Source organism: Sylvia atricapilla, chromosome 2 (assembly GCF_009819655.1).
Source record: "Sylvia atricapilla isolate bSylAtr1 chromosome 2, bSylAtr1.pri, whole genome shotgun sequence".
NCBI lineage: Eukaryota > Metazoa > Chordata > Aves > Passeriformes > Sylviidae > Sylvia > Sylvia atricapilla.
Window position 1 is genome coordinate 8,550,167 of NC_089141.1, and position 14,120 is coordinate 8,564,286.

Genomic DNA, 14,120 nt, shown 5'->3' on the forward strand with positions numbered 1-14,120 from the left:
TGAAAGATACAGAAATATGTGAATTATTAATTTATTTTTATGTTCTACTGGCCATGTTCTTCTTGCCCTTGTTATGGAATAAAGCAGATGACTTCTCTGTAATTGTTAGTGGGTTTCTGTATATAAGAACGTTTTCTGACTTCAAATATTTATTGTTTCATTTCCTTGTTCTTATTGTGTGGATCTTAAATTGAAAAATGCAATTGATAGCTATATTTCAACAGTTGCAATTCCAACATCACAGTGATCTGAAGAAATGGAGTGTTTCAGTGTCTTCGTTTCGTTGTGATTTTGTAGTTTGGAATTGGTAAAAGGGGCTTGTATTATTGATTCACTGTGGGTGAGGTACTTGAGGAGGGGCAAGAATGCAAGTACCTGAATTTTTGACTACTTTTCCCTGATTATTTGTCTGTGGTATCATTTGAAAATTCATCCACGTTCTTTGAAATCGTTGAGAGTGAACTTCTGATTTCTTATTCTGGTATTTTTAAATGTATTTCTCTTGATTTGTTTTCAAGAAAGATATTTTTTGCCTAATCCTGCAAATTGTTCAGGCAGGTTTAGAAATTGTTTTTGTATGAGTCAAGTTGCATTTTGATTGAAGTCTGTGTTTTACTTACTAGCACTTTCACTTTTGGATAAATGTTTGCTTGGTTGTGTTTTTGTGAAGTAAACTCCTCTACCATTGTATAAAAATATCAACATCTATTTGAAAATACATCTGTAAGAAATGATGGTAAGGTATCACATTCTGACTTTCTTTACCCTTTTGAGCAGGATTTAATTAGCATTTGACAGGCATGAGATACACAGCTAAACTATTAATAAATAAATTAATAAATTATTATGTGTTTTGTTTACTAATGTATTGAAATCACTGCGTCAATTATTGATTAATACAGGAAATTATGATGGTATTATTGAGAAATATGATGGTTCTTCTGTCCAACTGTAGGAAAAGCAGGCATATATACACTAGGCAGAGGGGCAGAAAGGAAAGAGCAGCTTTTTTGTTATACATATCTTGGTAAATCTTTTAAAAATCCAAGTCTGTTTAGTTATCCAGTAGGGAGGTGAGACTTGAAGAAAAATAATTCTTCTCCTCTATTCTTCTGAAACAAAGTTTCCATGTGTCTTGGAATGTTCCGATGACTTTGTAAACTTGCATGGGTATTTATTTATTTTTAGCTTTCTATATTTTTGAGTAGGCAAATGCTGTAATCAGAAATGCATTCAACATAATATTGAAAATATCCTCTTGCCACGCTGGCTGATTTTAACTTGAGTGTTTCAAGCATGAGATGTGGGAATCTTGCATGTTTTGGGCATTCATATAAACATGATCTAATTTCTTGTGATCCTTTTCCTTTCTGACCACATCAGTAATGTGGACTAAATCATCCAAAGTATATTCATTTTTTAAGGCATTTTCTACAGCATTTTTGAGACAAGAATGATTATATGGGATTATACAATAAATGTAAAGACTTGTACAGAGTTAACTAACTTTAAAAAAATGATGACCACTGCCACTTGACATATGCCATGGCCACATATTACAGACTTTGTTTTTCTGTGGGTGCTTCATATTGCCCCAAGTGAGCAGAGCTCAGTTTCTCTATGTTTCTCTACCCTGTCATATTCAGCATAAGAGTCTGCCCAGTGTTCCCACACACTATTTCACACACAAGGGGCACACCAGGTTATTGCTCATCCTTCCCCAGTTATGCCCAATACTACAAGACTTTACTCCAAAGCTGAACGTAAATTATCATCCCACCCTCACGGTTACAGAGTTCATTCAACCCACTGCAACTCAACCTCAGTAAGAGGCTGAAAGTGCTGGGCACCATTCCACAACAGTTCCTTCAGCTGGTGCTGAGATGTTTTGGAGGACAGGGCTGGCATGGAGAATTGCTGGGTGGACGCTGTAGTAGCAGCCAAGAATAAGTGTAGAGATGCAGAGAAGGAAACAGAGGAGTTGAAGGAGGGAGGTGGTAGTTTTAGGGGTAGAGTGAGGAGAAGGACTGAAAAGGAAGTTTTTTTATAATTGTTTGTCAATTAGGAGAAAGCTGGAGGAGAGTTTTAGCAAACAAACCACACTGTCTTTACCCACAGAGCTATAATAAGCTACTCTGACACTTCCTATACTCCATGACAAACCTCTGTGGCTTCTTGCATGATCTCAGTAATCAACAGGTTTACCAACATTGTTCTCTACACGGCCTGTCTCTCATCTTTCTTTGGTCCTGCTGCTTAGGTCCTGACCCTCAAAAGTAAGAAAATAAGACTTCTTTTTCCAGAACTTGAGATGTCTGAAGAATTTGCTTGGATTTTTAGTTACTTACCTCTTTTTCACTAGAGCTGGGAATCAGAAGTTCATCTTTTAATTTACTTAATTTTTTGCTACTGAACAAGAATCATCTTTGCTTTATGAACATGTCACAGGACTGAGTTTTAGACAGTCAAGAAATCTGGGTTCATTTGTTCTACGTTTGAGTGATAGTTTTGAGGAAATTTTATTGTGTGAGTTGTGTTGGTTGAGTCTTTATTATTTTCCAGATTTATCACAAGTTGTCAAGCTCATAAAATCCAAGTTACATCCCAGTCATTAAGTTTCCTTAATGACAAGTGTGGTACACATTCTATTAAAGCTTGTAATGAGAGAAGAACAGCAACAAAACTGCAAATTTCTAAATTCTGTGTTGTTGGTGTGACTAAACTCTCTCTGGAGTTAGCGGTGGGGGGAGGAGGGTGTCATGTAGACTTTGTTATCTCACTAGTTTTCTGCCCAATCTGGTAATTCTTTCTTCACAATATAAATGATATTGATAGTTAGAGAACTCACTTTTAGTTGTAAATAAAGGCAAAGATGTAGTTTGGACAGCATATGAATTATAAAAAACCAACCAAACAAAAAAAACCCCATCAAAAAACAAAACAAAAAAACCCCTCAACTCCAACCCACAAATCCAACCCATGCCTTTATAGTTTTATTTCCATCTTTGAAGACAGTATAGAGAGAATAGCTGATTTCATATCATAGAAACTGCTTGGTAATTTTCAACCAAGAAAAGCAAAGCAAAGGACAATAATAAGCGGAAAGGCAGTATTTTCTTATTAAAGCAAAGCACTATATATTAGGCATCTTCCCTGCCAAGCTGTTTTTAAACCGCTCTAAGACTTATTCCTGATCTGGTGCTTCCAATGGCCTTCAAAATGATTATTGCATTTTTTTTCTTCTTAATATACCAAGGTACAGAGACAATTTTCAACATTTCCCTTATCTTATATAAGAAAACACCTAAACAATATCTTGGTATATGAAATTATAAGAATCTCAATAAAAAAAGAATATTTTAGCCTCTACTGATCATAAGTAATGGATGAATACGAAAATTACATATGCTGAAATTCTCTGTTGCTGATTTCTCTTTTGCAGGTATTACTATGATGGAGACATGATCTGCAAGGTGCAAGGCAAGAGGTTTGTGTACAAATTTGTGTGTGACCTGAAGACTCTGATTGGGTACAGTGCAGCAGAGCTGAACCGCTTGGTCACGGAGTGCGAGCAGAAGAAACTGGCCAAGATGCAGCTCCATGGCATTGCACAGCCAGTTACAGCAGTGGCACTGGCTACAGCATCCCTGCAAGCAGAGAAAGATAATTAAGCAATGGGACCTGTAAGTGGAAACCTGAGGCCTTTCCTCTAAAATCAGAGCGGTTGGTGCTCTTACCTTTATCAGAATTGGAAACTTATTTTGTTTCTTGACCGTACAATAATAGAGCATGAATTTCTATAAAGAACTCAGACTCACATAAATTTGGATCTTTTAACAGCATATTTTTTAATGTAAGTTAAGGGATCACCCTTCTGCAGCTAGTGAGAAGTGGTGCCACTCAGCACTGTGACCATGGCTGTGCAAAGTAATTTCTGCAACAGTTTTAAACAAAACTGAAGTCCCTGTAGTCCCTAGGCTGATCAGTTGTGTGAATACAGCCTTTTCCAGTCTTTTGTTCTCTGCTGAACTACCAAATGGCATTTGATGCTTTCAAAGTTTACAGTATATTCATTATTTTGTTAATCAAGTGGAGCTGAAAGACATGTTAAATGTTACAAAGCATCAAGTTCTTAAAATAGCTTCTGTGTTTAAAAGCAAAGAAAGTTTAAGACTAGACTTAATGGGAGATCAGTGCTAAAGAAGGAGATCCATGCTTAAATATGGCTTAGGTGAAAAGCCAAATATGAGTATTTCATTGTAATATACACATAATATACATATATGAGGGCAAAGACCTGTTTTGAAACACGTACTGGATGTTAGCCGTTTCGCAGAAAGCAGAGGTGAACTTCTTTCCCCACTGCCATCCCCCATCAGGTAATTCAAAAACTTGAGAAAACAGCCCTCACCCAAAGAGTGGATTGTTTTGGTGGGGAGTGTTAATGCTGTGTTCTGCAAGGTGCTTATATCTGCATGGTAGTCAACCTTAGTATCTGAAGACTTAAGTTAATCACAGTCAGTAGTCCCAGGTTAGGAACAGAAAGGAAATTGAAAATAGTTTTACAGAGAACTGAAGTTTAATTTCCCAATCATTGTACAGTCTAACATATATTAACTACAAAGAGGTACTTTTTATTTAAAATTGAATTCTCTTTGAATTTCAAGTGATATTTTTGAAGCTTCTTAGGCCAAATGCATGCTCCAGAGATGGGTGCAATTTGAAGTCTGGATGATGAGTCAGAAGTAGTTGGGATGTATCCTGAATTCTGAGCTACTCAGTTCTTCTTGCAAACTTGGACATGCAGCAAAAAGTAGGCTTCAGCTTTCAATTTTCCGTACTGGTGCCTGTTAGAATCCTTCTTTTGATGTTTGAGAATGGTGTAACTTGGGAATTGCTTTTGCCTCTTCATGTTAATAAACAGCATAATTACTATGTCACCATTGATGGTCACCAACTTTTTATAAATTAAAACCCCTCTAGTAACACTTAGCAATTACCAGGGAAGACCTTTAATTCTGTTAGGAATCAACCTACTCTTAAACCTTAAATGCAAAGTTCTTGAACAGTGAGGTTCTGAAGATAGTGTGTTTCTGCTGAGCAGTGAGGGCACTGAGCTGCTGCTCTTGACTGGAGCAGGAATGGTTATACTTGCAGGCAAAAGGCAGAGAACACAGAGACTTTTGTGTATCCTAAAGATGTCTTGTGGACAAGGCTTTTTGTAGGTGGGTGCTCATGCACAGATAGTTTTTGCTTGACCAGAAGTCTTGAAATGGTTCTAACGTGTATTTTTTCATCATTGACATGATTATAAAATCAAAGGTTTTTGCTGGATTCTTTTGGTAATTCTTACTGTTGTTTTCATTCTTGAGTTCTTACAGCACTCCATTTGCTGAGCATGCTGATGTCATTTTTCTTTTTAAAAAGATTGTAAGCCCTGAGCAAAAAAATGTAAATATATCTGTCACGAAAGGTCAGCATTACTTTTCTTGCTGTTGGAGTTGATGTCACTGATTGACAAGTGTTGGAGGTGGCTTGTGCAGGAGATGCAGGTTTGCTTAGCAAGAATTCTATGAGGCTGGTATTTGAGGGCAGCAGCTCTGCATGGAACAACATTCAGTGACTAAACACAAGTCCAGTACAAGTCACTAGTTCCAGTTAGCAGAGTTCTTGAGATGGTTTTTTAGCTAAAATACCAGATAAAAAGAAAAGAAGTTTAAAATACCATCTTTCTAGATCAAACTGGACTGTGGGTAAACACACAGCAAAATTAAAAAGTAGTACAAATACTTCATCTCCCTGGTTCTTCTTGTTACTTAAGTTCCATGGGGGAAACGTCTGCTCCCACCCTTTGTGATTACATCCTGTTGTTGCTTTGCCGGCTTTTAGTAAGAGTAATGGTCCTTGGGGTTCTTTGTTGTGATTCCATCTGCTTTTCCACTGTGTTCTAATTAGTAAAGAAAGAACCTTCTAAGCAGTATGAAATTATTATCACACTCTCTGTAGCTGAGGGAGAAATCTGTGACTAACTTGATGTCTTCAGTGAAACAAAAGATGTAGAATATATTGTCAAGGGGTTTTCTGTTGCTGCCAGAAGGAAAACAGAATATTCAAAATTTTTGTAAAACAGGAGGGTTTTTGAATACTTTTTACTCTTTAGATAAAGACTCTTATAATCTGCTAATAATTCTGTATTTCTTTTGTGTTTTGTTTTCTTTTGTAATTTTACATGAAACAATTATTTTCTATTTTTATTCTGATGAAGTATTTGTGCATAAAATGTCAGTATAGTAAAATAAAAATGTTATACAGCTAATTTGCCTTCTTAATTTTTCAGACATTTTTAATGTCTTTCAGGAACAAGCAGTTCAAAGATGAATACCTTCCCTTTATTCTTTTTTCTCTTAAAGTCAGAAGCTCAGTACAGAAAGAAGGCAAACTCAGCTTATGCTCTGAAGGTGCATCTTCTTTGACTCAGTATTTGGCTATGTGTTTCTAGTTTTAAACTGTAACTCAGTGTCCTTTATTTCTGTAGCAGCTTTATTTAATATTTTAATTGTAAATCTCAGAATTCTGCTTAGATTAAACAAATTATGAAAACTCAGTAGTAGGACAGAATGGAGCTGTGAAATGATTCACTTTATGCTTTTATCAGTGCTTAAATCAGAAAGGCTCATGTTTACCTGTGAACTTCAGACTTTTTCATTCCTGCAGAAAGCCCCAATACTTCATGTGGCTCTACTAATAAAACTGCTAGTACCTGCCATGTTAAAAACAAGATAAAATTCTGATTGTACTGCTCTTTATTTCTACTGAGACACAATTTAAAAATACTCTCATTATACTTCTGAACTCTTCCATTTGGACTGCCAAATTCAAGACTGAAATATTTTGTCATCTTTAAACTTGCCACATCACTTGATTTCAAAATGTTTATGTTTTCAGAAATTTCAGGAGCTTGTTGGACTTGATGATGCCTTTCCAACCTAAATGAATCTATGATTTTCAAGTTCACTTACAAGTGGTCCAGTATCATATTAATGGAGGAACTGTTATTTGGGTTTAAAGCTATTTGTATATTTATCCATTGTGAGTTTCTTTTTGGATTCCTGTCATACAGAAATCGTTATTGAAACAATGTAGGGAGTTACTAGCAGCTTGCAATGTCTTTCTTAATCAGGATAAGCTGGTGTGGGACTCTTACTGCCTGATCAAGAAACTGTGATCCATTAACAGGTTTGTGGGGAATACTTTTACTCACTGGACTGGGGTGTCCTGTGCTTCAAGATCATATATACTCTTAAATGTTGTGGATTTAATATTGCTACTTTAGGGCTGTTAAAATATATTTGGGTTGATAATATTTATTTTTTTCCTTTGGAAAAGTAATTCTTAATATTAATTATGCTAAACAAGGAATTAATTAAAGGCAAGGAATTAATGATTGACTGGTTTTGAGGGTTGTAATGTGGAACCCTGTGCATTAGTTACATATTATTCCATTACATTTTGCTCATTATTTCATGATTGGAGCCCACCGACTCTAAATCATGCACCAAACTGAAATTTTACCATTGTATTATTTAGAGTATCTTATAATTTAGAGTATTGACATCTTACCCATTAATCACTTGAAATGAAGGTTTAAAAATGCTGAGGAGGGAGAAACAAATATTGAGGGGGTCTGAATTTAATTAAAATTGCCTTTTACTTGTGAAACTGGGCTTCTGAAAACAAAAAGGAAATTGTTCTAGTGGCAGTTGTATCAGAAGATGGGTCTGGAAGCCATAGAACAGTTATTTACTTCGAAAAGACAGAGCAATCAGTTGTTCTGTTTGTGGCACACAATGTCCATATAACTTCTTTTTGTAGGTGGTGTTACTGTAACCAGCTGTGATGGGAAAGACTGAATCTGAAGAAGTAATTGATGGTAGTTTTAAGCAACTTACTTGTGCAGCTACTTAATGAAATTAAGTCAGTTTAAAGGGGAAGATTGTTGCAGTGTCTCTCACAGAGAGGCAAGTCTGTCTGCCCAGGCTAGCCTGACACTGCGGACAAGCTGGGAATACTCCTCAGGATCAGCACAACCGAGGGATCCTTTCCCTTGATGCGGGAGAGGCTTGCGGCACTAGCAGAGGAAGGAGTCAGGCTCAGTCAGAGGGCGAAATCCAAGAACTTTATTACAGTCCCCAGAGGCAGCTGTTGGTCTCAGGGGAGCTGTTCCAGCTGAGCCCCTGTGACAGGGAAGGACAGCAACTTAAAAAGAGGGGAGGTACTGAAGGAGGGAACCGATAAGGGGCAAGATGGGAAGGGGTAAGGATAGGAGGGACAGTCCAGGAATCTAATGGAGGAGTAAGGGGAGGAACTTCCTCTGTTCCTATCACTTGACGCCCTTCCAAGAACTTTCCAAGTGGGAGGGTGACCAAATGGCAGACAGGGTTCAGGGGAGGAGATTGGGAATGATACATTGAGATTGACAGGAAAAGGGATAACCTGGGGAAATAACGTTCTTTAAAACCAGAGAGTGGGAAAGGGACAAACCATTATAACATAATTTAACAAACACAACAGAAGAAAAAGCAATAATTGGAATCCTCATTGGTAAATAGTTGTTACTGGAAAAATCTAAAACTCCCTATAGAGCATTGATTTTTCATAAGACAGCAGTTCTTGACTTATAAAACAACTACTAGACATAAAATATTTTTAAAAATGAGTTTATAGTAATTTTCATGTTGCAGGAGTTGAAATAGTTGTTCAGAAAAAAAAAACAAAAACACAAAAACAGAAAATGTTTGTTTAGTTTAGCACAACTTTGGGGAATGTGAAAATTCATGGAAGTATTTAATTTTGTCTACTGAATTGCTTCAAATATTTGTTATTAATGATCTAAATGAGCTCACATGCTTGATCATTTGTAACAAATTATCTAAAAAACTCACACTGTCCATCCATCTGAAATCTTATGACAATTCTTTTTTCTTACCTCTTCAACCTTCCTTTTAATTTAAATGTATGAAATTAGAGTTTAGGAGATGTATTTCTAGTTGTATGGGTCCCACCTCTCAGAATTCACCAATCAATGTAGAATGCCCCTTTCTCAGTAGACAAAAGGCAAATTATATGACTTATATGTGAGTATAATCAATTACTGATTATAATGGAAGCAAACATGGATGGCATATAAAAAACTTGTTTCTTAGAAGATTTATTGTTTATTTGAAATTTCTTCCTATTAGGGGAACATAATTTAGGATGAAATAATGTGAGTTAACTGCTTCCCCCTTCATCCTGGTAAGCTTTGGTTTCTCAATATTCTCATTTTCAAGGACTCTACAGGAACTGCTTCATGGGAACTGGTTTGCATAAACCTTCAGCTACAGAAGACAATGAGAAACCAGGGTGTTTTATACAAATCTTGTCAGGGTGAAAGCTGGAAACCATGCATGGAAAAAATGAGTCTGGAAGAGTGAGAATGCAAGACATGAGATTTAATGAGATTAACTGGACATTAGATACTTGCAGGGTGATGTTCTTTAAACTTCAGGCTTAGGATAGAAAAGATGCTAATTTTTTTTCCTCCTTGAAAGCAACGTTTTATTCCACAAACTCAGAGCTGTGTTATTCCTACATCCTATGGCATACCAGCCTGTTGCGCTTCAGAGAGAGTGCCCCGAGTCGAAATCTGTAGTACTCACTTTGATGTCCCCAGTGAGAGAAGGTAAGCGACACTCAGGATGCAAAACTCATTGTGAAACTCAAGTTGTTCCTGGCCCTTGTTCTGTGAAAAGAGCTGAGGGAGGCAGAACCAAGGGGAAGCAGTTTGGCTAACAACCATAAATTAATAAGTGTACATGAACTGTCCTACTCATGTAGGACAAGACTACGTCTAGAAGCAATTCACCCATTTGCATTTCATTTTTATTTACTTCACCCCCACAATTCAATACTTACCACATGGAATGTGCAGTTCTGGTTTTTCCCTGTACAGTATCTGTACAAAGGACCTGGGCACAAGCACCCAGTCGTGAGTCAATTGAGTAAATCTTGGTTTACATTTCAAAGGTTCTCGTTCTGGCACTGCATGTTTGCAGATGTGGGCTGGCATGTTTAACAGCCCTCATGGCCACATTCAAGAACAATTTATCATATTTCACAGAGAATTCCCAATAAAACTCACATATAATCAATGAGCAGATAATCCTTTGGGGTTTACTTCCATCTCTCACCTGCTGTTCCAAGTGGAGGGAAGATGGGCTTTTGCTGCACATCGCAGCAGCAGTAATGGATAGGGCACCTTTTGGTTTGGTTTGTTTTGGTTTTTTTTAATTAAAAGTAATAAAAATAAACCAGGTCTGATACAAATGCCTTTCAAAGCCATTAAAGCTTTTTAAACCCAAGAAGACCATCATCTTCAGACCATCCCGAGTTCAGTCTTCTATTCATACTGGTTTTGGTATCATGAAATCAACCAGGTTCTTCAAGAAATAGTCATGATAATTAACTAAGCCTCTGGCTCCTCATTATTTGCACTTAGAGCATATTGTAGGAAGCTCTGCAGCCTTTCTTTGCCATGCTGTATTGGAAAGAGGATGGATATTAATGACATACACATGCACAAACAGTCTTTCTGGTTCTTCAAAAAGTTAAAAATGCCAGTAATAAAAATTATATAAGTAATATTGTGCCCCAGACTGTTCCAGAAAGGGGAAATTCGAGCTTTAATGTCCTACGGAGAGATGTTGAATAAAATCTTTCCCCTGAGTTTGCACGCAGTAATAAAACATTGGGGTTTTTTACCAAATAAATCAGGTCTGTATGAGAACAGATCAGGAGGGTTTCATGACTTACAGTGATGGTGGCAGAGCACAGAATGTTAAAGATGGAGTGTTAGTTCCCTGAATTAATGCCCTGATGTAGCCAAATTTTTTTGCAAAGAGACATAATAGTTTCTTCTCCATGTTTCTGAGTTTCTGAGTCATCCTGTAATTCACAACCTGCACTAGTGCAGACCAGTCTGACGTGCGTAAGTAACATATCCGGCTCCTGTGCTCCAAGCCACATGTCCCCAATGTAAACGGAAGTCAGGAATACAAAAACAGCTGTGGAAAAAAGATGAGAGAAAAATCAGAACAGATATTCTTCTCTTTCCACACAGCAATACCAAGCCAAGCTGTTTACCTCCAGGACTATGTTTTAGAATGGTTCTCTAGCTAGTTTTCCTAGATGGAAAATCTGGAGTGGCTTTGCCCATGCAAAGCCAATGATCCTACTCACAAGAAGGAACACACCAGTTTCCTGTTAAGTAACAGTTAGCATCTGACAGGTCAGATTTCAATCCACTGACCAGGTGTAAGTGGACTTGTTTTTTGCAGACTATCTTCCCTCTTGAAATCATTTTGGGGATTTTTTTATACCTTTTGTTCTAATTTAGTCCTTGAATGGGAAGTTTCTTAGAGGGAGTTTGAGTGCTGTAGTGTCAGAGAACCTCACAGAGTGACCATGCTCTGTGCTGCCCACCGCTGCCCCCATCCCACCAAAGACACAGCTTCTGCTTTGGGAACCCATGAGCCTGGCTGGATAAGGGAAAACTAGTTAAAAACTGGATTAAAAAAGCCATGGAATTTCCTAGTTCTTCCCACCACTGCCTCGTAATGTGAGTGATAAGAACAAGACAAGTCACCTGTCTCGTCCGCATCCTCTTCCGTCGCTGCTGACAGGCACAGGGATTTCACAAGCTCATGGAAGGTGCTGGCCAGGTCCTGCTCCTCCAGGAGCTGCAGCATGATGGAACTGAGCACTCCGAGCTCCCTGGAGAGCCCAGCTGAGGTGGTGCTGGCCTGGCAGAGCCGGGTGTAAAGCCTGAAGAGGTCGTTCCTCAGTGTCTCATCCCTGAGCATCTCCCGGGTGGCTGGCGGGTGTGGCAGGACACGGTTCCGCAGCCACCTCAGCACTGGGGACACGTCCTGCTCCCTGAGGAGGCTCTGCCCGGCCAGGGACCTCAGCAGCCACTTGGCGACCACGTGAGTGCATGCACAGGTGACAGCCTCGCCCCCAGGTTCATTGGCTCTGGGGGTCTCCCCTCGCTGTGTGGAGGGTGGTGCTGGGAAAACAGGGTCCCAATGGGCAAGTATGCAATTCAGGTGTTGTCTGCATTTCTCCAGCTCAGACACTTCCATGTCTGCAGCAGTGTCATCTTCTTCCACCTCATTCTTTTTCCGAGTGTGATGATACACATGAGATGAGGCTTGAGGTTTGTTCTTGTCTTTAATGTTTCCTGTAAAAAGAAAACCACCACCAAAACAAACATCAGATACTGCAAAGGATTTTCCTGGTACAAAATTGCACAAGTAAGGTGCTCTCCTGTGTTGATTCAGTTGTTACAATGGTAAGTACCAGCCTCGTTTAGCAGCCTCATGGAGCCTGTGCTGTTCCAAGGAGCTCTGGAAGCTCCCAGGGACTCCAGGCTGGGAAGCCTATTCCAAACTGGATCACCCAGCCTGGAGATCAGAGAAGCTCCTGAAACCTGGAGCAGCACAGCCCACACACAGGAATAAGTTACAGCCATCACTCCAAAAACTCCTTTCAGGTCTTTCTGAGGAGTTTTAAAGGGTGAGAAAAACTCTAGAAAAGCTAAAGCTCTTACAGTGTCCTCTAAATATGTGATACTCTCTTAAGTGATGCAGAACATTGAAACAAATCTAGAGAAGCTTCAGTGTGCACCAAAAGCAGTTGCTGCTGCAGCAAAGCAGTGTTGTTATAAGACCTGCCACTCCCAAGTTCCTTGCACTTTTTGTTCACAGAGAAGTCACACAAGTCCTGATATATTTTTTCTTTCTTCAAAAATGATGACAACAAGAAAAGTCAACTATTTAATTTTCGCTTGCTTTACTTACTTACACATCACTTTCAGATCCCCATCCACACTCAGAATGATTCAAACCTTTGAGCACAGAGCCTCCAGGCACTGCATTTTCTTTTAAGATTTCAATAAAGAATACCATTTTTCAAAGCCTGACATGAGAGGTACAACTAAGATTCATTTTAAAGCTCTTTCCCTTTTTAAACTGTGTTTCTCCTAAGCTTCCAAATTGTGCTAAGGTTAGAATTCACCACAAGGAAGATCTGAAAAATGCCTTGCCACTTCCTTTCCTCCTCCCTCAAGCTCCATCAGTCTGGCAGAAGGTATCAGTACTATTTCCAGAGAAGTTTGCCTCATTTGTACTGTTGGTCTGTAACAGCTGTAACAAAATATGCCCTCCTGGAAGTAGTTTAGCACTTACTGATCAGTTCTTTGTTTTGGCACTTCTGAGCCAGGGCCTGCAGGTCCTCCTGCAGCTGCAGGTCTTCGCTGACAAGGCTCCACTTGTGCAGCAGCAGCAGCAGCTCCCTGCTGGAGAGGACGCTGTCGTTGACCGAGAAACGCCCCATCTCCCTGAAGGCCTCAACAGCAACAGCACGGTATTCCAGCACAGAGCTGAGGGTGCTGAAGAACTCAGTCAGCCTGGCCAGATCTACATTAGTCCTGTCAAAGGAAAACACAAGTGCCATGTATTTTCCTGCATGCCAATTAATGAGTACAGTTTTTAATCCTTACTGTGGGAACGGCCAGGAATGAAGGATGTAGGACTTGACAGCAACTGTGCATCACACTTTACTTTTTTCCCTATGCATTCCAACACCTAAAGCCTCCTGTCAAAGGAATCTCATCCAAATTCACTACTCAACACATAAACTGAAGGTGAAAAAAGCCATTCATCTACCAGAGATAAAGATATCCTCCTGGCCTTAATAAAATTTAAACTGGACAGAGGATGAAATGCAAACCAACTAAAACAAGAAAACAAAACAAAGGACTTACCGAATATGTTTGATTAAGGTGATCAAAACATACAGAAATTCATTTACAAGCTGAATAGGAAGAAGTTTCCTCTTCTGAGACTGATTCTTGTTTTCTCTCTTGTCTCCTATATTTGTTAGCCACAGAGTATGGAGCAAGGAAATAATTTTATTTATCACCTTGTTTTCCAGAAACCTGAAAAACAAACCAAACAAACAAAACAAAAACAAGCAAAACATTAAAACCAAAACAAACCCCAAAACAAAAACCTAACAAACAA

The 14,120-nt window shown here is 38.7% G+C and overlaps 2 protein-coding genes across 5 annotated transcripts in view; one reads left to right on the forward strand and one right to left on the reverse strand.

Moving 5' to 3' along the window:
* GABPA (GA binding protein transcription factor subunit alpha) overlaps nt 1–6,316 on the forward strand; it is a 33,109-nt gene extending 26,793 nt beyond the window's left edge. For all 4 annotated transcript variants that reach the window (XM_066340757.1, XM_066340760.1, XM_066340758.1 and 1 more), the window contains one exon: nt 3,443–6,316. In XM_066340757.1, coding sequence (XP_066196854.1) covers nt 3,443–3,671 — 229 coding nt within the window. In that variant the 3' untranslated portion in view covers nt 3,672–6,316. The remainder of the gene's footprint in view (nt 1–3,442) is intronic.
* A 3,587-nt stretch (nt 6,317–9,903) lies between these two features.
* URB1 (URB1 ribosome biogenesis homolog) overlaps nt 9,904–14,120 on the reverse strand; it is a 40,775-nt gene continuing 36,558 nt past the window's right edge. The window contains exons 36-39 of the mRNA XM_066340748.1: nt 13,862–14,035; nt 13,284–13,525; nt 11,684–12,277; nt 9,904–11,102 (exon numbers count right to left, since the gene is read on the reverse strand). Coding sequence (XP_066196845.1) covers nt 10,891–11,102; nt 11,684–12,277; nt 13,284–13,525; nt 13,862–14,035 — 1,222 coding nt within the window. The 3' untranslated portion in view covers nt 9,904–10,890. The remainder of the gene's footprint in view (nt 11,103–11,683; nt 12,278–13,283; nt 13,526–13,861; nt 14,036–14,120) is intronic.